Source organism: Motacilla alba, chromosome 2 (genome assembly GCF_015832195.1).
Source record: "Motacilla alba alba isolate MOTALB_02 chromosome 2, Motacilla_alba_V1.0_pri, whole genome shotgun sequence".
Lineage (NCBI taxonomy): Eukaryota > Metazoa > Chordata > Aves > Passeriformes > Motacillidae > Motacilla > Motacilla alba.
In genome coordinates this window covers 53,903,219-53,930,051 of record NC_052017.1, presented here as the reverse complement: position 1 = coordinate 53,930,051, position 26,833 = coordinate 53,903,219, and the positions used below count along the sequence as shown (strand labels likewise).

Genomic DNA, 26,833 nt, shown 5'->3' with positions numbered 1-26,833 from the left:
ATATTTTTCCTGAACCTTTCTAACCACTTGTCCTAGGGTGACGTTATGATGCTTGTATCCCCATTTGTGTGTTCTGTTTATGCTGGATATTATGTTCTGTGCCTTCAAGACTGGCTCTGAAGAGTGAATGTTTTGTTTTGGGTTTTGTTATCTGCCTGCTCCCCCACGGCTGGCGGGACACAGAGACAGGGAGTACATAGTGCGGCTTTTGCTTTTTGCTGGGCTTTTTGCTTTGCTCTTGCTCTGGCTTCTGCTTGCTCCTGCTTTGCTCTTGCTTTTGCTTCTGCTTCTGCTCATTAGCTAGTTTAGCTAAGCAGTCCAATTTTTTTTTCCCTGGACTGTTTTTTTCTTTCCCTTTTTTTTCCCTTTTTTTCTTTTTTTTTCCTTTTTTTCGAATGTCCTAGGGTGACGTTATGATGCTTGTATCCCCATTTGTGTGTTCTGTTTATGCTGGATATTATGTTCTGTGCCTTCAAGACTGGCTCTGAAGAGTGAATGTTTTGTTTTGGGTTTTGTTATCTGCCTGCTCCCCCACGGCTGGCGGGACACAGAGACAGGGAGTACATAGTGCGGCTTTTGCTTTTTGCTGGGCTTTTTGCTTTGCTCTTGCTCTGGCTTCTGCTTGCTCCTGCTTTGCTCTTGCTTTTGCTTCTGCTTCTGCTCATTAGCTAGTTTAGCTAAGCAGTCCAATTTTTTTTTCCCTGGACTGTTTTTTTCTTTCCCTTTTTTTTTCCTTTTTTTCTTTTTTTTCCTTTTTTTTCATCCCCTTTTTGGAACTACTTGAACCTGCTCTGGACTGGGACCTGGAAACACTGAGAGCTTGCACCTCGTGGCTTGTAACAGCCATCTCCAGCGCCGGAGGGACTGACAACAGAGCAACCACCCCCCAAGAGAGACTTTCTGAATTTGTCATCCTTTTCAGAGTGGTGAAGGAGTGTTATCATCTGGTATTGTTCATTCTGTGTGCTGGGGGGTGCTTTGCCTGTTAAATAAACAGGTTCTTTCCACTTCTCTCCGAGGAATCCTTCCCGAACCGGTTGGAGGGAGGGGCTGTGTGGGTTTGCTTTCTGGAGGGGCCTCCTTTTGCAGATTTTCTCCCAAATTTGCCCTAAACTAGGACACCACTCTTTTGGGGTTTCTTCCCTCTTTTGCTGCTCATCAAAAGCCTTACAGGATTTTGATTACGTGGATCTTTCTTATGTGCTTTTTTGATACCTCTTATAATCAATGTTCTGTATTCCTCCATGTCTTGCCTTCCCCCAGTGCTGTTGTGGTCCCAGGCGAGGCGCACTGTGAACATTTTCAGATCCCCAGGAGGTCCTTGCACATGCTCCCTTTCCCATATTCATATCCCAGCCACCTGGATTGTCTTTCTTTCCTCTGGTGTGAACAACATAGTCATTATTGATTGCATTTCCTCCCATGTATAAATATTGGGCCTCAGAAACTGATCTAGTTGCTCCGCTAACCCAAGGGGGTCCTCTAATAGTCCTTTTTACTTCCTTTTAAAACATTCTCACATCAGAAGAACTGAGAGTTATGGTTATGAATCCAATTCCTGCCTGTAACCCCCCCCAGGAGTACTTCTCTCAGGATGTACAGTCCCAATGCTTGGCTCCCATCCTCTGCTTTCCTCTCTTTGTGCTATCCTGCTCCTGGTGTTTTGGCTAGGCCCATCAGGGGGTAGGGGAGGTGCAGCTGGAGCTACTGGAGGTGGCGGGGGGTAAGTGATCTAACGGGTCCCACTCTGTATGTTCTGCTACCTTAAACACGCCCACCTTGGAGGGTGAGGTTTCCCCTTCCCAGCAAGCAGTGTAGTCACTCCCTTCCTGATTACATGGTTTCTTAGCTCTTACATGGATGCTTAATGCTCAGCATATCCATCCCTCGTCTGACCCATATCTCAGCCAGGATACATGATCACTCCTAATTCCCCTTCTGGTCTGTTCCAATACCCAGTACTGAACCATTCTACTCTCATCCTTATCTCTGGTGTTGGAGTCATATTTCCACCAGGCTAGCTTCCTTCCCAGTGGACTATCTGGGCGTATGCCCATTGGTTCCTCTTCAATTTCTGCTTCTTCCCTTGGGGATTCGCTACTCACCCATGATCCCATCCTGACCAGCAGATCACAGGTCTTCCCCTGACAGAGCCCGCCTTTCCAACCATGGGCCCTCCCAACGGAGCCTGCCTCCCCAAATCAGCCACCTACACACTCTCTCAGCAAAGCCCGCCTCCCTAAGAAGGGCGAGGGAAAGGGGAAAAAAAGGAACCAGGAAAGGAGGAAAAAGCAAAGGGGGGGGGAGAGAGAGAGAGAGAGAGGAAAAAGGGAGAAAAAAAGGGGAAGAGAGAGAAAAAAACTAGAAAAAAAGCTTTACTTCTCCTCTGAAAAAGCCCTATGGTCCAGGGGCTTCCGTCCCTGCCCCGCTCCAGCTCGGCTCACTCCGCCCGCCCCGACTTGCCGCGGCACGTGAAGTGTTACACCTACTATGGGGTAACTCCACCGCTGCAAACCTCTCAGTGGTTGTCCCGTTTCTAGCCTGATCTCGGCTGCCTCCGGGAACCACGGATCTCGTTGTGCCCAAGAGCTGTCCCTGCCCGAGCTCAGCAACTGTTGGCACCATCAGCGCCCGGCCTGCTGGCACTTCCCCCAAAACTGCCGCTGGCTTACTGGCGCTCAGCTGGCTCGGAATACTACAGCACTGGCCATGCCTCCCCCAAAACCACTGCTGGCTCAGTGCTGCAAAACCTTCCACAAACCCCTCTAACTCATGCGTCCCGCCAGCCATGGGGGAAAATCCCTGCTTTCCTCTTCACCACACATCCCGCCTTCCCTCCAAACGCCCAATATCCTAAAACCCCAACAGACCAGGACGGGTCTAGTATAGTACTGGTGTGGAGTTCGCTTTCCTATACTGGAAGTATGAAGTAATTGTCTGGCCAAAAAATTGTCTGGCCTCTTCTTCTCTTTATCCAGCCACCTGTTGTCTCCAGGCTTCAGCCTGCGACTACCGGTGGCCCTGGGAGCGTCCGATACACTCTGCTAAATTTATGGGTGTGCCTCTTTTGGAAGACTTCTATCACCACCGGGGCCAGGTGCTTATCCGGGATGAGCGCCCCAAAATTGTGAGAAATGGCTACTCACTTTTTATAATTTTAGAATGGTTTATTAAACCTTATCAAAAATAGAACAGAAGATTGAATAGAGAAAATGTTACAGCGCTGGGAGCAAAGGATTATCCCCACCATGTGCTCGTCCACACAATGGAGGTTTCACCTTTTAACCCCTCCCAAAGTTCTGTCCATCGACGCCTTCTTTGCTGTCCAGTGGTGGAGATCTCTTCCTCAAATCCTGATTGGAGGTCAGATGTTCCCATAGTGACAAGCCGACCCTCCCAAATGTCCCAACCCTGGCTGTCTCTTGGTAACAATGCGAGGGGGTAAAACATAACTATAAATCTATAAAACTTTTCTTAACCTATATACATGATATTTGCCTGTTAATTGTGAGAGTCAATCATTGCATTACTCACCTACCACAGTAAGAATCTCAGCTCAACACTCAGAGAACTTCCTCCTCCCCCTCCCTCCTTTTGCACTGACTTTAGTGTTGCCATATAGTTCTCACTTTTCTTCACTTTTTCTCTGACTCAGGAGACAACTGGTGTATGTAGGTTCATTTGTTCTCAAGTTCTATTAATTGAAAAGATATTATAGAGTTCTGCAACACTGAAAGATTGATCCTGTCTGGGGAATTGCTTGCGAGCCTCTCACTGCTGGTCATGCGGTCCCAGCTGGCACCATGCAGGCCGTGCCGGCTGCTGGCTCCACTCAGCACCTCTCCATGTGGAGTCCCAAAATGGAAAAGCTGTTGCTGCCACATTTGCCCTTCCGTTCACAGTATGGCTGGCTAAAAGTGGCCAAGGAAAAAAAGATCATTGCAAGCCATGCTGAAATCGCTGCAGTTGTGTGTTGCTGCCCCGGCTGCCCCGATCTCAGCTGCGTAGTCCCATCCATGTGGCTGCTCTTGGACCAAGATGGCAGTGGCTGCTGCATTTTTGCCACTGCTAAGGAACTCAGTGGTGCTTCCGTGAATAACACTTCTGCCCAAGCCAAGCATTTAGGAGTATCTCCTCTTTGGCTGGGGAACATGATTTAGCCCAACAGTAGTTTATACTGCCTTCATTTCTGGACTGACTGCAACACTATAAAATACCCAGGCACAAAGCCTACAGCATGAAAAAGATGTTTTTGATTATCTTTGAAAGACCATGTCAATCAAAAGAGGTTTCTGAAGACTGGAAAAGAGTAAATCTTACTCTTCAAAGTTCTAGTTCTCATTTTAACCCTATAATAAACTTCAGAGAGCAAGAAGTAGGATCAGGAAAACCACAGGCTTGTTAGACTCAATCAGTCCCTGGGAAGGTGATGGAGCAACCAGTGCTGGAGCAGAGGAACTGGATTAGATGATCTGAAAGGTCCCTTCCTATCTCAGTGATTCTCTTTGCACCACTGAAAATGTTGTCCTGGAAAGTTTGCCTCTGAAGGAAAATGTTTTCCTTAGCTTGACACCAGATAATGAACTCCCCCAGGAACTAAGGATGAACAAAGACCTGGATATCCTTCCACAGGATATACAAAGCACATACTTTAACACACAGCACAGCGTGTTTGCAGATAATGACTGAAAATCACTACACAATTCAAAAATAGGCACACACTCCAATGCTTATATTCAGAGAAGAGTGGTGAGCCGTGAAGAGGAGAAAGAGAAAAAGAGAGAAAGAATGGTTATGAAATAATGTAAATGGAACATACTTAGCACATCACTGGAAAGTCTTTTGATACTGCAGACAGAATGAAAGTCTGTACAGCATAGAACTAAGTTATGCCAGAAATATATTCTTGGCTGAAATGTTCAAGGAAACACAGGGAAAATGCTTCCCAACTTTGGCTTTGCTTAACTAAAGATCTTCACGATTTTGGAAAAATTCCAGATGAAGACTCAATAGAGACACACTAGAGTTGGACACACTGAAAACTGCTTCAGTGTTTCTTGTGCCAGCACATGCAAAAATAGCTGCTACTGAATGGGTCCTACACAAGAAAACACTGTTGTCATCTGCACCTTCCCATGCTACTACTTTACTGCAAGCACAACATGACAGTTACTAATTTTTAAGAACATTTCAATTAAACTGATTTTTAAAAAATTCACAACCTATTTATTGTGGCTCCCATCCATAATTCTCACCAGAAACAGATAAATCTGTATCCTCTGTGAACACTATTTGGAATGTGTCATCCAGCGGATGTCTTGCTAAATGTGATTTTATGGCAATCAGACACCAAGGTACCATTACCTTGTCAATGTAACTGGACTTAAATTCTACTGGGATCTGACTAAAAGCAAGGGCAGAAAAACCCTACCAACAATTCAAGTGCCCTCTGCAGCTCCTGTCACTTCCTAGCCCTTAACTATACTACTGCACCTCCACCTCTGGCAGCTCCTTCAGGCGGGAGGGGTATCAGCCTCCACTCAGCACATTTCTGACTCCTGCACCATGACTGGTCCTAAGCGCAATCCAGGAGCAGATGCCACTGGCAGTCTTGTCCATTCACATTACAGACTCCTGGCTGAATGTCGCAGTCAGAACTTAGCAGAACCCCTAAGACCTGCTCTACTGCAAAAACTTATTATGGTCCCCATTTATGGAAGGCTTTAAAGGCTAAATTTAGGTCATTCCCACTATGACTCATTAACTTCTCTTAGAACTTCTCACACACTCTTCTGCATTTGATGCCTCAGATACTTCAGATACCCCATTTTCTGCATAATTTAACATCTGATTACAGTAAAAGAAAACACACATTGTCTTGAAGAATTGAAAACACATAATCTATGGATATTTCTAATTCCAAAAGTAAATTAATCTTTCATGGCACAGTAGACCAAAAGTATATAATTAGTCATTCTCTACATGAGGTACTTATTTTCTTGCTAGTCTTGTTTAAGTTACTTTGAAAGTACAGCAGTTGATTTACAGCAAGAATTTGGCAAAGATGCACTCGAGAGGGAAGCTTTCCAGAGAGGAAGAGATCCTGATGTTATGTCTAGCATTTACAAACAGGGGTAAAAATTATACTGTCTGTATAAGAGGCCAGAACTCTACAATAAGAGATGGGAAACTAGCTTCTCAGAGAGATTTTTGCTTATTCAGATAATCACTCTTGTTCAGAAGAATTTTTCTACAAACAGTTTTACAAACTGCTGTCAAATAGCATAGGCAAGGACCAGTGCAACCAACCTGCAGAGATGGCACTGTATTTCCAAGGTGACTGCAGACATACAGTACTTGAATGCTAAATCACATCATTTCAGAAGCAGGAAATCCACTGTGACTTTTTTATTCAAGAGATTATTTGCAATTCCAGCTCCGTTGAATTACAGTCAGTAACTCTACTCAGCAAGCAGAAAACCATGGTGGTAGTCTACTCAATAGCAAAAAACAGAACAGTGCCTGCTTAAAAGACTCCAGCTGAATAAACATTAAGCCTAAGATGGAAAGTGATTAAATTTCCTACTATGAAAATGTGCTAGACCAACCTGTGCATTCTACACAGAATACTGACAACCTCCACCCAATTATCAGCCAAAATGTATGGAATATGATACCATATGGAATATGATATGCATCCAAAAATGGGGAAGCAGATAATTTTGTCTTTGCTCTTGCTCTGTAACACAAGTTCAGTGTTAGAAACGGAACTTACGTTCCAACACACAATACCCAATGTGTTCAAGGTTTCCTGTAGTGCAGCTTTAGAAAACATACCTCTGTCTACAGAACAACTTCTTGAGGTATTAACTGACCCACTGAATCATGTCATGGTGGGCAGCAGACTCTTGCCCAACTACCACACACAGTTGATTCAATACATTGCTGATTCAGTAGAACAATTAACTCCTCCTTTTGCAGAAGTCACCCTTTATCATGATGCTGTCCGCTTTAACTGAGCTCTCAGCAGGAGTAAATAGCCTCCTGCTTAGCAGACACCTCTAGCTCCCCACTCTCTTGGGCCCCCAAGATTCTTCAGTGTAGCCCAACATTTTCACCCAGCCTATCACACAGCATTGGGGATTTAAAATAATAAAACAAGGATAGATGAGAAAAATCATCTGAAGACTCACTTCAGCCTGTCACAGGATGAGTGGGAGCTTTAAACAAGCCCTGCCTTAGGCTCACATTTTGACAACAGTTTAAATTTAAGAAATCACTTTGGCAAGTTCTAAGGATGGCAGATCAAGGTCTATTTATAAAAATGAATTACTTATTAAACAGAAAAGAGATAACACATAAAAATCTTGATCAGAATTTAAAAGTACTTACTACAAAGTATAAAAGTAAAGAACTACTAGTAGATTAGAGTGTAACATATAATGCTGCACTATATCAAGGTACCTATAGTAAAGCTACCAAAAGAAATAGTACTGATTAGAAGTCAAATGTAACTTACAGCCAAAATGACAGTAACGTAGACAGATTCCTTCACTTAACCCCTGGAAAGTAACAAAGTAACTGCAAATTAGGCATCCCTACTCATGAGGAAAGCTCCATACATTTCCAGGAAAAGGTATAGAAGATTTCTGCTTTGTGAAAGTTTGGTTTTCATAGTTTGTAAAGTGAGTGTCTGTCAGTCAGAAATCCAACCTATCTTGCTAGATCTCACTTCAGCAGCAAGATGGTTTTTGGTAGCTGGGAGACCAGTATAAATCCCAAGGCATGAAAATAACTCTCTACAAGACAGCTTGTCCTGTTTAAGTTATCAGACTGGTTAAAAACATAAGTTCTTGTGGCGGGGGTGAGATGTCCTGCTTACAAGCCAAAATAGTTTTCTCTCTTTTGATATGACAAACCAATTTATACTTATTTGATCCATCACAAATCCTTTCAGTTACCTTTATCGGTCAAGAACTCACACAGAACTGGATGTATCAGAGAAAAAATAGCTTTCAAGTTTAAGTTTACCTTAGAAGCACAAGAATTTTGTCATCTGAAGTAAGTGCAGTTGAAACTGATTAAGTGCTACTCTGTAATTTTCTGATAGGCTTTGCAACTTTACAGTTAATTCTCACGCAAAGTTCTTCTTCAGAAGAAAAGCTCTTGGGTAGATAAATATTTTAGACTCTAATATCAGATGTTTTCTATGATGTAAAGGCTTCTTAGGAAGAAGAGTGAATCAAAGTCAAGTCTGCACATTTCCTGATGAATCTTAATGAGCAAATTTAGACTTCAGGAACATGAAAAGGGTAGTCCCTGAAGCCCAAATGAAAGAAGCTTTGGATTTAGAGAAGATTTTGATTAGATTTTCATACAGAGATTTAAAATTACTTGCATAATGCAAACAATATGCCAGGCTATAATGCAGTATGACTGCTGATGATGGCAGACAAGCAAACTGAGTCACAGAATGCTCAAATGCTTTAGGGAATTTAAGGCCAAGCTGAAGTAAAAAATATTCCTTCTTGACATTATCATATCTACAGGACACTTTTCCATATATAGCTTTACAAGTAGTTTGACTTTTTCCTCCTGTAAGCTGACAGCTTATTGCATTCTTAGGAATGCAATTCTTATAGAACATAGAATATAGAATATAGAATGCATATAGAATAGAACAATTAGAAGAGAACAATAGAACGTATAGAATAGAGCAATTCTTATAGAACATAGAAAAGCTGTTTAAAGCTACTGAAGAAGAGGGGTTTAAAAAAGTTTTTAAACTTTTACATGGCATGCAAAAACTCAAACATCCATCCTTGAGGTCACTGGAACATTTCATTTACTAGGAATCAAAGCAGCTTTCCTGATCAGTGTTGTGAAGAACAGATAAAGGAACAGTATACCTGAGAATATGTACTAGCCGCTGAAAACGAACAGCTGCAAAGCCAGGCACAAATTCTTATGGGTGAAGCTTGATGTATGCAGACTATTCCCTGCACTACAAACTTCCTACCCTTCTGTTATTCCACCTAATCTATATTCATTAATAGTTTGCACAATTTTTTTTTCTCAACTATCTGTGTTAACACAGAAGATTAGTATGCTTTTGAAAAGATCTATTCTTTTAATGATTGTTTTGCCTATGTAATCATGCAGAATAAATCCTAGCATTTCTAAACATATAAATTTTTATTCCAGTATTATACAGATCTGCACAATGGACAACACAAAATCATTCCTTAGATTGCTAGACCAATTGCCTAAAGGATTTTAAAAGAATATTATGAATATACATAAACTAGAAATCCAAGTTTCCACAGTAGTACTTATTTTGAGGTGTACTTACACGGGAATAAGGTATAGAAGAAAGTGTTGTATTAGAGGTACCATATTTTCCAGTTTTACAGATAGACTGCAGTATATACCATTGGTTTAGAACTTAGTATGTTACTATGTTAACTTGTTCAAACAGTACAATTTGATAGCAAAACAATATATTTTTACTTTCAAACTCAAGTTATTAAAAAGCAGAAAACTTGGGAGTTTTGATTACTTTTCTTAAGGAAAAGATGCTTATATGGAATTTTGTCAGCATAATTTATAAACAGATTACATTTCTGTGAAGACATTCTCAAAGATGATCCTTTGGATCAACAAAACAGAACGCAGTTCAAATGACAACTATCATTTTGTTAACATCCAACTGACTTATTTAACTTAGCTGTTAAACTGCTAAGGCCAGAAGAAACTTCTAGAGATCTTACCTTTGAAAAGTCAGATACATGTTTTTCCCTTGCACTTAAATGCACTTCAACCATACATAAAATAAGCATAAAGACCTACTGCTGACTTTTAAAAATAAAGTTTGTGGATGAGTTGAACATGAGAAAAGCTCACTTTAAACTACTGCATTGTGAAGATTAATTGAGAAATTAACCAGTTTCTAATGAACTATGAATGTGTAACCAAGGCAAACTGCAAATGTATGGAATTCACAGTTAACAAGTTTGTTAACTGAAGATATGAGTTGGCACACAGCTTCAAGTTCTAAAGCAATTCCACTGAAAGGAGTCAGACTCCTATGGGTCTCAAGGTAAACAGGTCCCTAATAGACTAAATCAGGACTGAAGTAGTCTGGTGAGCCGAATTCATGGCATTACATTTTCCTTTAAAATATCCAACCATAAGCCTGATGTGGTTCCAAACTGTAAAGCACATTAACTGATAGCAAACACAAATCTCTAAATTGCGTGGGTTTTTCCTCTTGTTTTATTTTTTTTTCTGTTCCAGAATGAAGTAACAAGCTGAGCAAAGAAACCACTGCATAACAAAGACTTACCAGACAAAAATTTTCACATTTTCTCATTACTCAAAATATTCAATAAACAGGATAAACTTCAGGAACCACTTTTAAATCACAATCAAAATTATGTACAGAAATGGAAAATTACAGTGCCTCTGCATGGTCCTAACAGATTTGGTGTCTGACTGACATGGAGAACTGGACCACAGCTATTTCTTCATCTCCAGGACTGCACTTCCTGGCCCCCTATGTTTTGCACTGCATATATTGCAGAATTGGACAGAAGACACCTAAATAAAAAAAGAAAACAGGAATCTCTCAGAAAAAATGTAGCCACATCAGAATGTGTGAAGATGAATGAAAAGTGCTAATGCCCTTCTCAACATTACTGCTCACAGTCAGACTGTTCCCAGTCAACATAGTCACAGATAGGTGAGGGAAGACAATACAGAAAAACATAGTAAGGCCGGCTGTTCTGGAGTCAGAGGGTAGCACAACTCACCACTCACTCCAAGGGTATTACCACCACCTGCCAGAAGAGTAATGTCAAATTTCCTTCACACCAAAAATGAAAAGTACACAGTGAAAAGCATCACAGATTATCTTCATATATAAAGATAAGAGTAAAGTCACTTGGTGAGATCCAATAACCACTGGATGCCTTAGTCACAGCTCTGTCTTTGGGCAGTGCTCCACAGATTTCCAACAATTGAGTTTAGGGCCCAAATACTAACATCAAATATGTGTTTATTGTTACTCTGTGTTTAGCTCTGTGTGCATTTTGTGCATGCACTATTTACATTTCAGTATGTTACCAATAACCGAATATCAGTAACATGACCTAAGGCCACATAATACAGCATAACAAGGGAAATTTGGCTCTGTTACATGCATACACCCCTGTGTTCCTACATGCCATCTATGAATATGTATCACATAATATCTACATAACATTAAAAAATCCCACTTAATCAGTCACCTGCCCCAGAAAATTGAGAATGCTACACAAATTTCAGATTATTTCTCACAATAAAATTTGTGGTAAATATTGAAGAAATATTTACTAGTTGTTGGACTTGCTTGTACAAATGATCTAATACATTCAGCTTTTCCTAACATATTTAAGTATCTATGATGTACCGTATGGCTACAAGCACTTTGTTTACTTACAGATGAAGTGATTCACTAAAGCTATTTTTTCTACATGTTAATCTTCAGAGATAGATACAGAATCTTAAAGACTTACATTTAATTTTCTATGTGATTTTATTACCATTCAAATGCTTTAATTCTTAAATTTAAACCCTTTTGTATCTAGAAGTTATTTTTTGCTTTGTATTAATTGAACAAACAAACCAACCGCCAAACAACTAACAAAGAAAAAAATGTTTTGACCATAAGGATGATTGCAAAGATGTAAATATTCACTCTGAAATGACTGATTTTTGTCTTCCAGGTCAGAATAATTTAATATGGTTCACTTGAGAAAATACCTTTATTCTTGTCTTTGAGTATGTTTAGTTAAAGCTGGAATGGAAAATAATTAAAAAATTAGAAACTGTATTCCCTGTATGTCTCAGAGTTGCATTACATATTCTGACTGCAGAAAGTGATAAAATAATGTTCAAACAGTAGTGATTTCTTTCTACGTTGAATGAACTTTAGTCGCAGTATCCTTTAACTCTCTTTTCTTGTGAAAGTAGTAACTTTCACAAGTTATTACTATAATCATACAATTCCTCATAGACCAATGCCCTTCTCCACAGCTAACAAAATAAAATGTGTCACTTTATCTTTGCCAAGGGTGTCAGATATATTAAGCTAATTCCTTACTGTGTTAGATACAGGTAGGCACTCCCTGTGAAACATGTGTCTGCAGTGGAACACTACCACACTGAAGGACTTGGATGCATCTGGGAAACAGAAAAATAAATTCATTTCAACAGGGCAATGAAACAGATGATTTAGTGGCTACAGCAATATATGCCCACGTTCTGTCATATGCAGAGAAACTTCAAGTAACATCTCTCAAAATAATTTCCAAATTATTCAGGCTCATTCATAGAAACCATTAAGAGTGATGGTTTCAGGAAACATGTGCCAGTGATGGAGTTACAAAACAATTTTTTCCGTGGCTTAGATACTGTATACCTTCCTATCAGGAATTTTTCATCTCAATATATGCTACATGGTAAATTTGGGCAGGGAGAAGAGTAACTACCATCAAATAATGCAGCTGCTTTGAAGAAAAGTTAGCAGAAAAATTCTAGCACTAGTGTGAAGAGAACCAGAACACTGAGCAGTTCTAGGGCTGCACTGCATGCCATGATCCTGAAATTTGGCAACAAGCTGCCTAGGTGCATGATTTGAGTTTTCATTCCCATATGAATATTTAGTCAAATTAGAACCCTAAATACAACATCCACATATCTAAAGAATAACCATCTCACTCACTAGCATAATTTGCATTCTACTTTGGCTCTTTTCTCCTCAACACACATACTTCAAAGCACTAGCACATTCAGCTTTGCCAGATTCTCCTTGTCTGTATATTGCTGCACATGATCCCAGTATAGTTGTTTTTATTTATTTATTTAAGTGAAAAATGGTAGAAACCAGATAAACTGTAAGTGATTCTATCAGGCAATTAACACCTAAAAAACAAACAAATTTATATATATATGCTTTATCACGACAGATATTATCTTAGAAAAACTACTTCTTGTTAAGACACTCAATAACTACATTGATATTTCTGGACTACAGTTGCCACGAAGAATGTACATCTCTGAAATAACATCCTGAATTTCTATTTTCACAACTAACTTTAGAAGATGTTCTAAAGCTAGTTGGTTTTAAGATGTTGCGAATGTGGTACCCATGACTGAAGCCAAGAACTCATCACTACTCAGACAAAAAATACATTCAAAAAAATTTTACAATCTACAAGTTCAGTGTGAATAATCCAACAGATGTGGACAAGATTTGGTGGCTTAGGTTTGTGGTTCTAATAATCTTTGAGAATATGTATGTTGATGGAATTAAAAGTTGTCTTGAATTCCATTCAGAATTTAAAACAGAAAATAAGGAAGTCAAAGTTGAATAATAAAGAATATCTAGGTTTACTGCAACAAAAAATGTTCAATTAGACTCCACTCCCATGTCAGAGTTCAAAAGCAAGCTTTGCATAGGAGACTGAAATTTATACAGCAACCACCAACAGAGATTACACATTTTTATGAATAATCTCTCTTAAAATACTACTAAAAATTTACAAAAAAAAATGTACAACCTTTTTTTTCCCTAGAAAAGCATCCTACCTGAAGGAAGTATTGGAGACAGACATGATTCACAGATATTCTCCTCTGAAAAACAAAACAAAATAAAATTAAGCTTTGTTAACAAACTCCATGTTTACTTTTTTATAAAGCAGGCATGAACATACTGCTATTACAGAAATGTAGCTTGGTCCTAAAGCATTTACTTAAGATGCCTAACAGAATCTATTAAAAATTGAAGAGAAATACTGAAGCAGCATTTCTAATAACAACATGATAAATTTTTAGATCTGATAATGGTAGAATTGCAGGATTGAGGCTGTTTAGGATCAGTGCTGAAGAGACAAAAGGCAAACTGAAACAAGGAGCACAGGATGGGTGGCTGTTAACTCTGCACCATTTTGGAGCAGAAGCTCTGGTACTCTGTCCTGTCAGCTTTTGTCTATTGCTACTAACAAATCAGCTGGTGTGTGTTCACATGCATCATTAGCACCTTACAAAATATTTTCAACTGTTTCTGACAATCTTCTTGTATCTTTTGCTTTAGTTGCACATTATTACCATCTGACTGTCCATGTTGGTACTAAACAGCATTTTCACCTTTACAGAGAAACTGCAGGACACAATACATTACTGGCTATGCAGAGACTGATCAAGAAAAACAACTGCATGCTGGGTCTTGTAGTTTTTGAGATACAAGTAATTCCTTTGCAAAGCGGAAATGCATCTAGTATCCTACTACACTTTACAGATAAGGTAAAAAATGCAGGCTTTTGGGCAGTTTCCAAAGCAGACAGTCAGGAGGTATATAAACAGTCTATATAAAATAGTCTTTAAAATATTGAAAGTCATCATGTTTTCTCTGTCCTCACCATCCACTAAAACACCCTTCATCTGAGTTCGATGCATTTTCTTCAATAAAGAAAGAGAATCGGCGACGAGTATCTTTTTGCACCCTTCCCGCAGCAAGATCTGTTGGTGCAAAGAACATAAAAGACAGCAGTTTTTGAACAGATGGGCATATCAACTACCTTGACACGTCACCACTCTGGTTTTGCTGCCAAAGTGAGTGCAAGGAATGTTTAAAACTTTTCAAGGTATTATAAAGGAGGCAAAGGAGGAATCTTTTGTTGCCAGCACCTCCACCTAAATGAAAAGCCCACAAACCCCCCCCAAAACCCTACAAAACAAAATCAAACATCAAGATATATAATTCTTTACAAAGATACTATTATAATAATTATGAACATCTTTCTATGAGATGGTGTTAACAAATTACAATAGAGAAGAATTTTTACACTGCCCTCAGAATTAATTTCCAAACCATTTCAAAATTCATCTTCCTGTAACCCTAAGACCTTCATAAACACTGCAATTCAAAATACATTTTGTTCAAACATATATCCTGCTGAGAAGTCATTTAGTAAGCAGTATTAAATGTCCATGCAACTAACCAAAGGTCCCTAGTTCATTCCTCTTCAGCAAAAGTCTCAGCTCCCTTTTGACTTATTTGGTATTTTTCATTAGATTGACATGTCATTGCCTGAAATGGTTTTGAAACACAGAAGAAGCAAGGGCATAACAATTATACAGATCCTTATTTCACAATACTTAATGGAGCAAGTATGGAAAGACAACAAACCTGAGTAAGTATTTTGGAATTTTTTCTTCCTCCTCCCAAACTGATGTTTGGAAATTTATTTTCCAAGACAACAATTCATTTGAAAACTGCTTCCCAAAGATACTAACAATAAATTATGATGTGACCAACCCTACTAAAAGAGAGGTATAAAGAAGCAATGTTCATTTCTTTCTTCTGATCACTTGTATTACAGGAGATAGCGATCATTCTAAGACAGTGCAAAATACAGCTAATGCAAATACCTAAGAAGAAATATAATAATTGATTTTACAGCCAGGTGGACACTATCTAAAATTCTACCTTTTCACATACACATTCTGAAGTAATAAGGACACACTATTAAGGATGACATGCAGATAAGACTGCAAATCCGAAGTACATTAAAAAAAATTAACACTGAGTAACACTGTGAGCATTTCAAATTGGGCGTATCAACGGGTGAACAACACTTTTCCAGTGTTGGAGACATTGAGCTATAAAACATTTCAGAGCACCAGCAACTAAATGCAGATCTACAAGGTAAACACAAAATGAGTAATTTTTATCTGTTGATAATCTCAGGAACAATCTGGCTATGTCTTTCCCTTGCCAACTTTATCCAAAGGCAACAAAAAATGTAAAATTTTGTTCTAAATAAAGAAAACTGTTGCTAGGTTTGAAAAAAATATAATAAACTTTTAGCAAGGACAACTGAATGAGACTGTGTCAAGTCCAACTCCTGGCCCTGCAGAAGACAGCACCAAGAATCACACCAAGTGCCTCTGAATATTGTCCAAATGTTTCTTGAACTCTGACAGCCTTGGCGCTGTGACCATGTTAAATGAAAGAAGCAGAACAAAGATACAATGGGAAGATGCAAGTGTGTCCTAGCATTTCTTAATTAAATTACAGTGTGCTAATAGAAAAAATTCATTGAAAAGAAAGAACAATGAAGAGGGAAACAACAGACATCACTAGCTCACTGAAAAACATCAATACTGTTTGATGCCTTAAAACCCAAGAGTAACAGAAATATCTGATAAAACATATCTTTTAAGAAATATGCACTTTCTCCTGTTTATTTAAACAGCACTAAGATCTTTCCATATCATATTTAATGACGGACAGACCTTATTTTGCTAGAAATTGAATACAGTAGGCAGCCATTATTATATAAAAGGAAAAATCGCAATGCAGAATCTAAAATGTCTATTCTCAAGGTAATAAATTTTCAACACTTCTGTAGAAATTTATTTGAAGACCTCAAAAATAGATAATTTAAGAGTTACAGAAAGCAATGGAAAGGGAATTTGAGTCCAGAGAGAGGGAGCTTCATTAAAGGGGAGAGAAATAGGTAACTGTGCACCCTAAGGTTAAGTTGAACTAGTTAAAACTGTTATTGGGCATAAATCTGTGATGAAACCACTTTCCAACAAGAAAGAGAACTGAGGATTAAACTGAATTTTATTTATCCTTTAAAAGCATGTAATTGTGAGCACAAGCTAGACAGCATAATGCACCTACAGAAAGAAGTTTTAGGCAGAAATAATGAAATTAATGAAAATTGCTAAAATCAAAACTATTATTGTGAAAAAAAGTTTTGTTTTCTGGCTATACTAGGGAAGATATTAGGCATAAACCATTCTATTTCATTAGAACAGTCTTGATTTACATTTGTAATGGAGTTATTTTGAAACGGTATACTCAAAACTATAGGAATTAATTCATGCTTTGATTCAGCTTAACCCACAAACAAGTCCAAGTTTCTCAAGGCCAGTTACCAAATTCTTTCAAATAGCATCCCTGCCACAATTAAGAACACATTACTATTAGTCTTTACAGCCAAAAGGCAAATGTCCCCCTGTGCAAGCTGCCACCTGCCCTCTAGTCCCTCCAAGGTGTCTGAACAGAATTTTTAGTTATGTTCAGGAACATAACCTAACAATTTTTCCAGGTGCTGTTTCAAGCAGCATTCATTGTATTATCAATGGGTTCTTCTAGTTCATAAACTCTATTATGAATGGATAGATGTGAATTCTGTGAATGGATCAATGTCTGTTACCCATCACAGTTCCTGCAGGTTCAATCAAAGTGCAAACCAGTAAGTCAATGTTTGAGTAAAATGGTTAATCCACAAAATCTCAAAGTACTACATCTAAACAAATTGCTTCTGTATTTTAAAGCTAGGGGAAAAGGAGTCTTAGAAAACCAACATCTTTGAAAGATTTATTTTAACAAATGACATAGAAAGGGTGAAAAATGAAGCATTTCTTTCTAAAACAAGGGAGGTATTTAAGCCTCTTCCAATACCACAAGCAGTTCCTACATTTCATGCAGATACAAACCAAAGCAGAAGAGACACCTACTTTATACTTTTGAAAAGCATAACAGGCTTATAATTAACTCACAAGTCTACAAATAAGGAGATTTTACTATCAGCCTTCTTTGGGAGATGTGTGATACAATGCTTTAGAAACCTGGAGAATGGTGATTCATTTGCACTTAAAAAACGCACTAGGAATGTGTAACTTCTAATAATTAAGCAGGTTTCTCTTTAAGACAACCTGTCTAATTTATCTATAAATTTATGACAGCAACAAAGTAGATTTCAGAAGCAGTAAAAAAGCTTCAGACTACACTTTATTTGATAAATGCTCCTATTAAAAGTCAAAGACCTATAACTTTGTCCTTGTCTCCATAACTTTGTTGTTTGTGAATGTTACTATATATAAACACTAAAATCAGCAGTATTTCAGCAGTAAATAAACTTTCATCATGACAATCAGAGTAATTTGATTATGTACTATGGTTTTAATACATTAACTCAAACAATGTCAAAGACAAAACACCAAAATAAATTATCTTCATGGGTAAAAATAACCAACAAAAAATCACTTCAAGATTTAATCCTAATTCAAAAAACCACTTAAATATTTCTCTGCTCAGGGAATAGTTAGGAGTGTGCTCAGTTTTAAGCTCATGGCAGAATTGCAGAAAAAAGTCATACATTATCTATGTTTTATTTTATAAACAATATATAATTCTGCTTTAGTGCTATGCTTGGTTGGTTGGTAGTGATCAGATTTCAAAGGTTAACCACAAAGATGAGGTGAGCTTAGAGTAGCATATAGAGCAGTGGCAGCATTTCATCTAGTGGGTAGCAATTTTTTGAAGTGAAGCCATCCATCTGCAATCTGCCAACATTATTTAAAATTATTCAAGGAAGAGTCCATATTAAAAAAAATACAACAAAATTTGCATTAGTAGACTTTCTTGTTGGATTCTCTAATGCATACTGTGAGTCACACATACTTTCGTAGCCACTCGGTTTGATTTACTTGGTTTTGCTGGGATGGAAAGGACTGTTCTCAAAAAGACAAAGTCTGTCAAAGGCACTGCTTTTAACTCCTACCGTACTTCACATCACACTTAAATAAATTTTACTGGTATGGAAACTCAAGAGCATAATAGGAAATTTGCATTTGCATGCTTACACAGGCATAAAACAATTTGACAGGGCTTGAAAAAGGAGCCCACAATTAAACAACATAATGGCAGAGTGGTAACACCTTCTGGGAAGCCATCATTATGAAAAGACCAGCACAGTTTTTGTGTTAGGCAGTGACTCGCAAGTCAAGCAGCAGGTTCTCTTTCCACCTGTGCTCCTCCTGTGGATCCTAGCACAAGGTTCTTTTTGCCTTTGAAAATGAGAACAATAAAACATATTGTTCTCATTCCAAAAAAGAGATCCAAAAAGATGAAGATATAGAAAATCCTAGCCAATGAATTTTTTATTTCTGAGTGAGTTCAAAATTTCTGGTATGCTCCATGCTACACATCAAGAGGTTTCTACCAAAAGCCAGAGTTGTGCCAGGCCAGAATAAAGGCCAGCGACTCCTTCAGCATGAGCCTACGCAACATGTGCAGAGGTATGACCAGGCATCACACAAACACACTGAAGACTAGCTTTAAAAGAGCTAATGAGGCAGCAATAACAAAAACAGTCCCTCTATAAAATTTGAGTCCCTCTATAAAATTGGCTACTTTGGTGAGTGTGCAAGACCAGCAATAAGATCTCTAAATTTCAGTGTAGATATACCATCTGTTCATGAACAGTGCACTTCATGTTGCCAGTAACACTTAACGAACAGACTTAGTTTAAACTATAACTTACATACTTACATTTCTCTAATGAAATATTGCCTTTTTTTGGGCTATACTTTTTTCTATCATACAAGAAAGCTAAGCACAAATTACATTAAGCTTCCCTAATTTCTATTATCCCTAGGAAATCTAAATTTTAGCCCTAGAGCTATCCAACTCTACTTCAAAATCAATTAATTTGAATTCCATGAATCATTTCAATGCTAACAGTAAATTATTTTAGATATCATTCTCAAGATTAAATACAAGCTTTTAATCCAAAAGTAATTCTGTTAAAAGGTATTTGAAGAAAAAATTGTATTTCCATTCCCAAAATATGACCATATTGATGTCATCAGCTTTGTTTGAAGCCACGCAATGTACTCTGTATATGTGTAAAGCTGAAGCTATGCTTACAGCACCTTCTCAGTCTGCCTGCAAACACAACAAACATTACATTTTGATTTCACGAGAATGCAGGAACAGGAGGATCAATGGTGGTACTGACAGCAGCAAGATTAACATGCAACTGTTGAAATGCAGCATGGTATTTAGCTATCCTCCATTTTGGAAGGATATTAGCTTTGGACTTCACCTGATGAAGTCAAAACATGCAGTAATGTTAAATCATGCATTACATGCAAACATATGTCTATTTACAAGTGTTGGGAGATGAAGAAATGTAAAATGCTTCTTTGAAATAGCCAAAGTCATAATCCAAAGTTTACGTAAAAATAAAATAATGGAAAAGCCTTAGAAAGGCTTAAACCCTGCCCTGAAGGGAGATATGGGTTTTTGTTGGCCCAGCAAGATACCAGCCATGACCTTAATGTAACCATTGAGTCCATCTATTTGCTCGAAATGTTAAAAGACTAATATCAGATGGGGAACAAATGTTTTGAGGCTCAGAAAATCTGAGTTTCAGCTCTGCCTACTGAGCTATGTTTTCTTAGACTCTGCACAGTCACACTGGAGGCATCTGTATTTTTCAGTAGAGCGATGCAGAACAGCATAACAGAGAATTCAAGTTTGTGACTCCTTTTGTAGCAGGGAGATTTAAAATATGCAATGTAACACACTCTGCTGTCTACTTACAGGGAACACTGACAGGTATGCTTCTTGTAAGTTCTTACAAACGTGTCAGAACCAACCATGCAGGGGACTGCACATATCTGTATAATTGTGCTGGGCTAAGAACTTCCACAATCCAGTGAATAGTCCATTTTTTAAAAAATGCATAAACAGCAACACAGGCACAGAATATTCTGAGTCGCAAGCAGCATTGAGTACAACTCTAAAGTGAATGGTCCATAATACAGGAATTGAACATACAACCTCGTCATTTTTAGAATCATGCTCTAACCAACTGATTCTGCATTATTGACATGAATTTAATTTTAAAAGTTCATCTTCCCTCAGTTAGCATGACACTTAACATATGACTCTAACACCTGATGAATGTTTCAGTGAGGGCATGTTGCATTCTGTCTCCATTCCTTTTCTGCATTCATGAGAAACAGAATGAGAAGTACTGGTCACGAAACTTTCCAATACTGGATAGTTGGGCAGTGCAAAATAGGCTGAATCACTCAAGATCCTTCCAGTTCTACTTACCCACCAGGCTTATGGAAGCCATTTAGAAGGGCTAGAAGCCATCAAGAAATCTTGGCAAATTTCCACTATTTCTGTCATAGTTTTGTGTGGGCCCACGGTGTCCATGACCAATGACTGAACAAATCACAATAGCAATTTCTTGTGCTGTTCAGTGACAAAGACGGTTTGCTGTGAAAATTAGTATCCCATGAAGAATGCAACATCTACCTGCAAGTTGTAGTCCTGAAGAATTTTCACTAGTGAGTCTCTCAAATTAGGAATCTCCATGCCTTCCTTAATGCGGTGGATCAAAAGAATAGGATCGACATGGGTTCCAATATTGTTCAACAAACCAGTAATAAAAGCTGTGAAAACCAAGAGGCAAAGAAATTAAGAAAAACAATCCAGCAAAATACCTGACTAAAGGATACTTTAGTGACAAGCTACCTACAGTTCTCTACTAAGTGAAAACACTAAGTCTCTTTTACAGTCTTTGTATGTTTCTTGCAGCTGTATTTATTTGAATACAAGCCTTTGGGAAAGTGAGGAAGATACAGTCTGGCAACTTACAGAACTTCCACCGTATTCAGCAAAGTGGTAACTGAGTCTTCACCACAAACTCACAAGTAAATAATGCATTTTGATTCAATAAAAAGAGCACTCAAACAAATAGTGTTTAACTACTAACTAAAGTAATATTACTAAAGTAATAACTACTTTATGTGGTAATTCCATTCCCAGTTCCAGGGTCACCTAACCTGATTTCAGTGTGTTTCTAAACATTGGTGAGAGTGGCATGATAGAAGTCTTTTGCTCTTTGAAGAGCATCTGGCTAAAAAACCCACTAGGAATGATGACTCAAGGCTGTGTTTTTCCTTCAACCCCCACAGCTGAGAAATATCAGCAGAGCTTCTCTGCATATAGGCAGAAACTGTTACATAGAGTTACTGAGAGAATTCTGCATGCTTTGAATCCCTTTTGCTCTAAAGGTGTCACTGACTGTAGCATCAAGGTGTCACTGACTTTTAGTGATGCATACAAGTATGGGTAATTTCAGAATGTCTTTTTTCTTGAGGTTTAACAGATTCTGGTCACTTCTTCCTTTCAAAATAAGCAACCAAGGGATGAAAAGATACATATTCTGACTCTCAATTCCCCAGAAAAGAGGCCCCAAGAGAGACTTACAGTCTTGATTTAAAGGCCCAGAAGAGGTTGCAAAAACTAATGGAGTAGATAGTTATGAAAATTCTGTTTTCTTACTCATTTGAACTTCTTTGAATCTGCCTCCTTGACAACATTGATGCGTATGTTTCTGAGTCCATCTAACCTTTTAACTTGGAGTAGCTATTCATACAATAAATGAAAGGCAAAATGCACTCATTATTACCAATCTTACCTTTGTAACACAGAAAAAAAAAAGTTGTTTTACTGAGGATAGAAAGGTGTAGGCTTTTCATTTTCAGAATCTTGAAGGGAAGCAATTGTAATAACATAGTGTGCAAAATCCTCATCAAACCTGCAGAATGTGTTTTGAGGCTGTCTAAAAATGAAGTCTCATTCTCCTAAACTAAAAGCACTACTGTCCCCTTGATTTGTCATTAAGGAGATAATTATGCACAGCTTATTCAATGTTAAGCCTCCAAGTATTCATTGTGTAGCATACCCTCACACTGCCTTACTGCAAGTTTTTATGCACAGTAGGACAGCTGTGTTGTCCTTCACAAACTATGGTCACCTCCCTGACCAAACAAAAACACCTTCTCTAACACACACATGTGAATAATTCAATCCTTTATTTGCAAAAGCATTCCACACATGCAAGCTTCCCAGAAACTATCCCACTTACGTGGTTTGTCAATAGAATATAAAATGAGATCTTCCCAAAGTTCTCCATCATCTTGTTCCTTGGCAAATTCAATAGCTTTATCTACATCTTGCAATTCTTCCATTATCATCTTCAAGGCACTGCGGCTATTACCCATTCTGCCTGGAAGCAAAAATAAGAGACTATAAATGCTAATTGCTCATCAGTGTTCAGTGCTCTTTCAGTAAGAATTTTCTAAGTGTGAAGTTGACTCAGACTAATTCAACTAAGACCCAATCTAGTCTATTCAGATGCAGGAATGAAAATCAGTTTAATATGAATAAGTGTTTGGAGCAGTTTGCTGGACTAGGACCTGGAGGCTTTCTCAAGGATGTGTTGGGTCATATCTGGGGTTCTGAACTGCAGCAACATCTAACATGAGGGGGAGTGTGTGTATGTGTACAGATGTAAACTATAACATGAAATACCAGCTTCAAGAGCCCACATGAGCCCTCTTAATTTGCAGTAAGTATAGCACAGCTTACACCCATGAAAAATAAGAGGAAACAGGAAGAAGTAGCAGAAATTATGAAGTATTTTTAGAATAAATTCATTAGTAAATCCTACTCTCCACTGGACCGAAATGGTCCACAAAATATTCTTCTTACTGAACCAGAAATTGTTTAAGAAAGTATTTACTATTCCGTTCATGACTAATACATAAACATATGTACAAGTCTTCCAATGCCTCTCATTCAGAGGTAGATTTCTTGGCCAGCTGAAGGAGTTAATTTATGACTAATTTTATGGAAAAAATGATAGAAAGAAATACAAACAAATATTTCATCTCAGCAAAAAATAATACCAAGCTTCTAAGATGTATTCAGAATAAAACATTTGTTTAATTTATCCTCTCTATTTAAAAGCAACAGTATTACTCTACTCTTAGAGATCGTATCAGAAATACCTCCCCACTCAACTTTGTCCCCCATAGCCTCTGCAACACTTCCAGAACCCCAGAAGAACACCAAGTAAAAAACACAGTAACACAATATGTGAAGTTAAGACATCATATCCATCCAGTGCTTTGTTTTATTTTCTAAATCATGTTATTTGGTTTAGATATTAGACAACATATCATCACACCATAAACTTTATTACAAGTTTAAAAGTGTTGTAAATGATCACAGTTACTTATTCTGAGTTACTTACTCAGAAGATAGACTGTCTCTTCTACAAAGTTCCTCTGCTGGCAGATCTCAAGAGCCTTGAATGTAAGGGAAGAGAAGAGAGAAGAGAATATATGGAAACCATGCAACATGAAATTTTATTGATCACAAGTGCTGCAAGAAGCTTGAAGTGATTTTTCCACGAAGTTACATTATTGATTTTGACAGGAATGCAGATCCCTTAATAAGCACTGCCAAGTTCTCTGGCCTTAATTAAGAAGAGAAACTCTGTGACTTCCACGACTCTCTTTAAAATTCTTCTCTGAGACTGAATAAATCTGGGGACAGAACAGGTATTTCAGTCTGGACTATATAAATCTCTGCCTTTGATTCTACTGGCAACTTCTTTATTCCACCTCCAAAAGTTGGTTAATACAAAATACTAAGGTTATCTTCTATCAAGACTTGCTTCCTGTGGGTGGACTTACGTAGTCTCTAGTGATGGAAGTCTGCTTGACATTCATTAATAACACAAGGCTGAAAATCTCCTCAGGGTAACCAGAATGGTTTCAGGAGAGAGAGTTCCCTCCAAATTTTGTACCAAGACAATGCAAAATAACAAATATGAAAGAATATTGAGGAAGCATTTCTTGTAAATTTGGTTTAAAGATCTGAGGGCTAAGTATCTTCAGCAGCTACAGAATCTGTGTGTAGTTGGAAACCAGCACAATTATAAGAACTACCAAACTGATTACCAATAACTTTGTAGTAACAGGAAATCAGCAGGGCTGGCATGCTATAAACAATGCCATGTCTGTTTCCAATTTGGAAACAGAAAGCAAACTCAAGATTCATAGCATTCCTGTAAAGACAACTGTTCACCAACCTTCACACTTGGAAATCAAAATTTTAAATACATAAAGTATAGCTACAATCAAAGATGAGGTAGGAATTTACTTTTCCTTCCAATTCTCATTATTTCAGAATGGTTACTATGAAGATTAGAGGTATGGACAAAAATTTTTGGGCTAGGGGTAAGTGAATTACCAACTAGATAGTTCAGGTGAATGAAGGTATGAATAATACTAGTAAGTTATATACATAGCTGACAACCCTCTTTTTCCTTGCCACTTAAAATGTAAACTACAAAGCACCAGGTATTCAGTAGTTCTGATACTGCCATTTCCTGACTGTCATGCTCCCTCTAGAGGAAAACAGGGAACATTTCTACTTCTCTTTCAGCTCATTTTTAAAATGTTTGCTGAACTGCACTTGACTAAAAGTGGCTAACTTCTAGAGAGCACAAATTATTTCTTCTTGATGAGTTTATAATTTCATTAGAACAATAATAAGAGTGGATTTTTTTCAAACAGAAATTGCTTTTTGCAATTTATACTCTGTGTTTATACACTTGCTTAACAGGAACTGAAAATAGTGCTAACTGGGAAATTCTTAGTCACCTTTTCAATTTCTTAAAAAAAAGATCTGTATATCACAAGAAGTGTTATTATACAGCATGCATGGTAAGAAGTATAATTAAAGAATTAATAGTATCTTTTTGTCTCTTCCTTAGCTTCTTACTGAAAGATGTTAACATTTTAACATTAAGGTTAGAATTACACATTTTTTCTGATGTTCTTCTCTCTTGACTTTGGTGATTACTGCACCACACCTTCCAGAAGCCAACGGGTCTCTGACCTATTCTTGCTCATAGCCTGTATCTTCAGCAAAGCAATACCAGCAATGAGCATCAGTTTCACACAACACTTTTCTGCACCACTGGCCACTAAAGACAGGAGGTTGGATGTGCAATAACTAAAATTGATTTGCCTCGAAATTAAAAAAAAATGCAGGTAAGGTTTTATACATAAAACCATGATCAGATGAATAATACATAAGGCAGAAACTAAGAATCAAAAGTTAAAAACAAGTAAGCCAATATTGTAGACCAAAGTTTCTGGCTGGAAATCTCTCAGGCTCACTGCCTAAACTAGTCAATCTAGTTTCAGGTAATGGTTTCAACAAATCCCAAATCTCCAATCCGAGAGGATATAATAATATAAGAATGTATTTTCCAGTAGACAAAAGCATGCAAAACAAGAGAGGTACCAGGAACAGTACTAGTTTTCTTTGGAATGTTAACCATGTAAAATACAACATTCAATATTACACTTGAAAACTACTCCACTGTGTCATCATTATAGCTGCATATGGATAGGCATCCTTTCACAAGGTCTGCTCTGCTCAGCCATTAACAGCAACAAATACAAATAATAAAATACTGACCCATCTAAACTGGAAAACTTAGAATTTTTATTTGTTTCACATTAATTCAGGCAGGGGAAACAACTCAAGATTGGCCTTACCTTTATGCATTTTGTAATTTGACAAGAAAGAGCAAGGAAGGAAAATAGAAAAAAATATAAAAATATTAGAAGATGGAAACCTGGTACTCTGTAAAACCCCAAGTGTATTAGCCAAATTACAAAGACAAAATACTTTTAGCCCTGTTAGTTCAGTGATATATATATTGTGTATATTATTCAACAATAAAAATTGTGTATATTATTCAACAATAAAAAGATGGAATAACTACAGTTACAGCTACTGGTTTTTCAAGATCTAGCACTGACAGCTCCTAGATTTGGCAAAATGATTGCCAATTTCTTGAACCCATAACCTACTGTTCAGTCAGGCTAAGCACTGATGAGTAGATATGATGTAGCTAGAACTGTAGTCAGAACTGTAGTCTGCATTAAAAATACCCATCAATTCCTGCCCTGTGAGCTGAGAGAGGAAAGTCTCAGGTGTCATCAGCTCTGCAAACCAAACTGCAGGTGATGGTCACAAACTTAAAGGATCCCTCGTATTGGCAGTAGAGGGCAGTACCAGACACGGCTTGAAATTCACAAGACT

At 37.8% G+C, this 26,833-nt stretch overlaps 1 protein-coding gene across 4 annotated transcripts in view; it reads right to left on the bottom strand.

The window, feature by feature from the left end:
* Nucleotides 1-3,146: 3,146 nt before the first annotated feature.
* The window catches only part of VPS41 (VPS41 subunit of HOPS complex), a 114,492-nt gene continuing 90,805 nt past the window's right edge, over nt 3,147-26,833 (bottom strand). For 2 of the 4 annotated variants that reach the window (XM_038161897.1, XM_038161922.1), the window contains 7 exons: nt 23,961-24,015; nt 22,791-22,931; nt 21,173-21,309; nt 14,460-14,559; nt 13,630-13,674; nt 12,143-12,222; nt 3,147-10,599 (listed from right to left, as the gene is read on the bottom strand). In XM_038161897.1, coding sequence (XP_038017825.1) covers nt 10,519-10,599; nt 12,143-12,222; nt 13,630-13,674; nt 14,460-14,559; nt 21,173-21,309; nt 22,791-22,931; nt 23,961-24,015 — 639 coding nt within the window. In that variant the 3' untranslated portion in view covers nt 3,147-10,518. The remainder of the gene's footprint in view (nt 10,600-12,142; nt 12,223-13,629; nt 13,675-14,459; nt 14,560-21,172; nt 21,310-22,790; nt 22,932-23,960; nt 24,016-26,833) is intronic. The other 2 variants (XM_038161916.1, XM_038161905.1) reach the window with 2 other exon arrangements.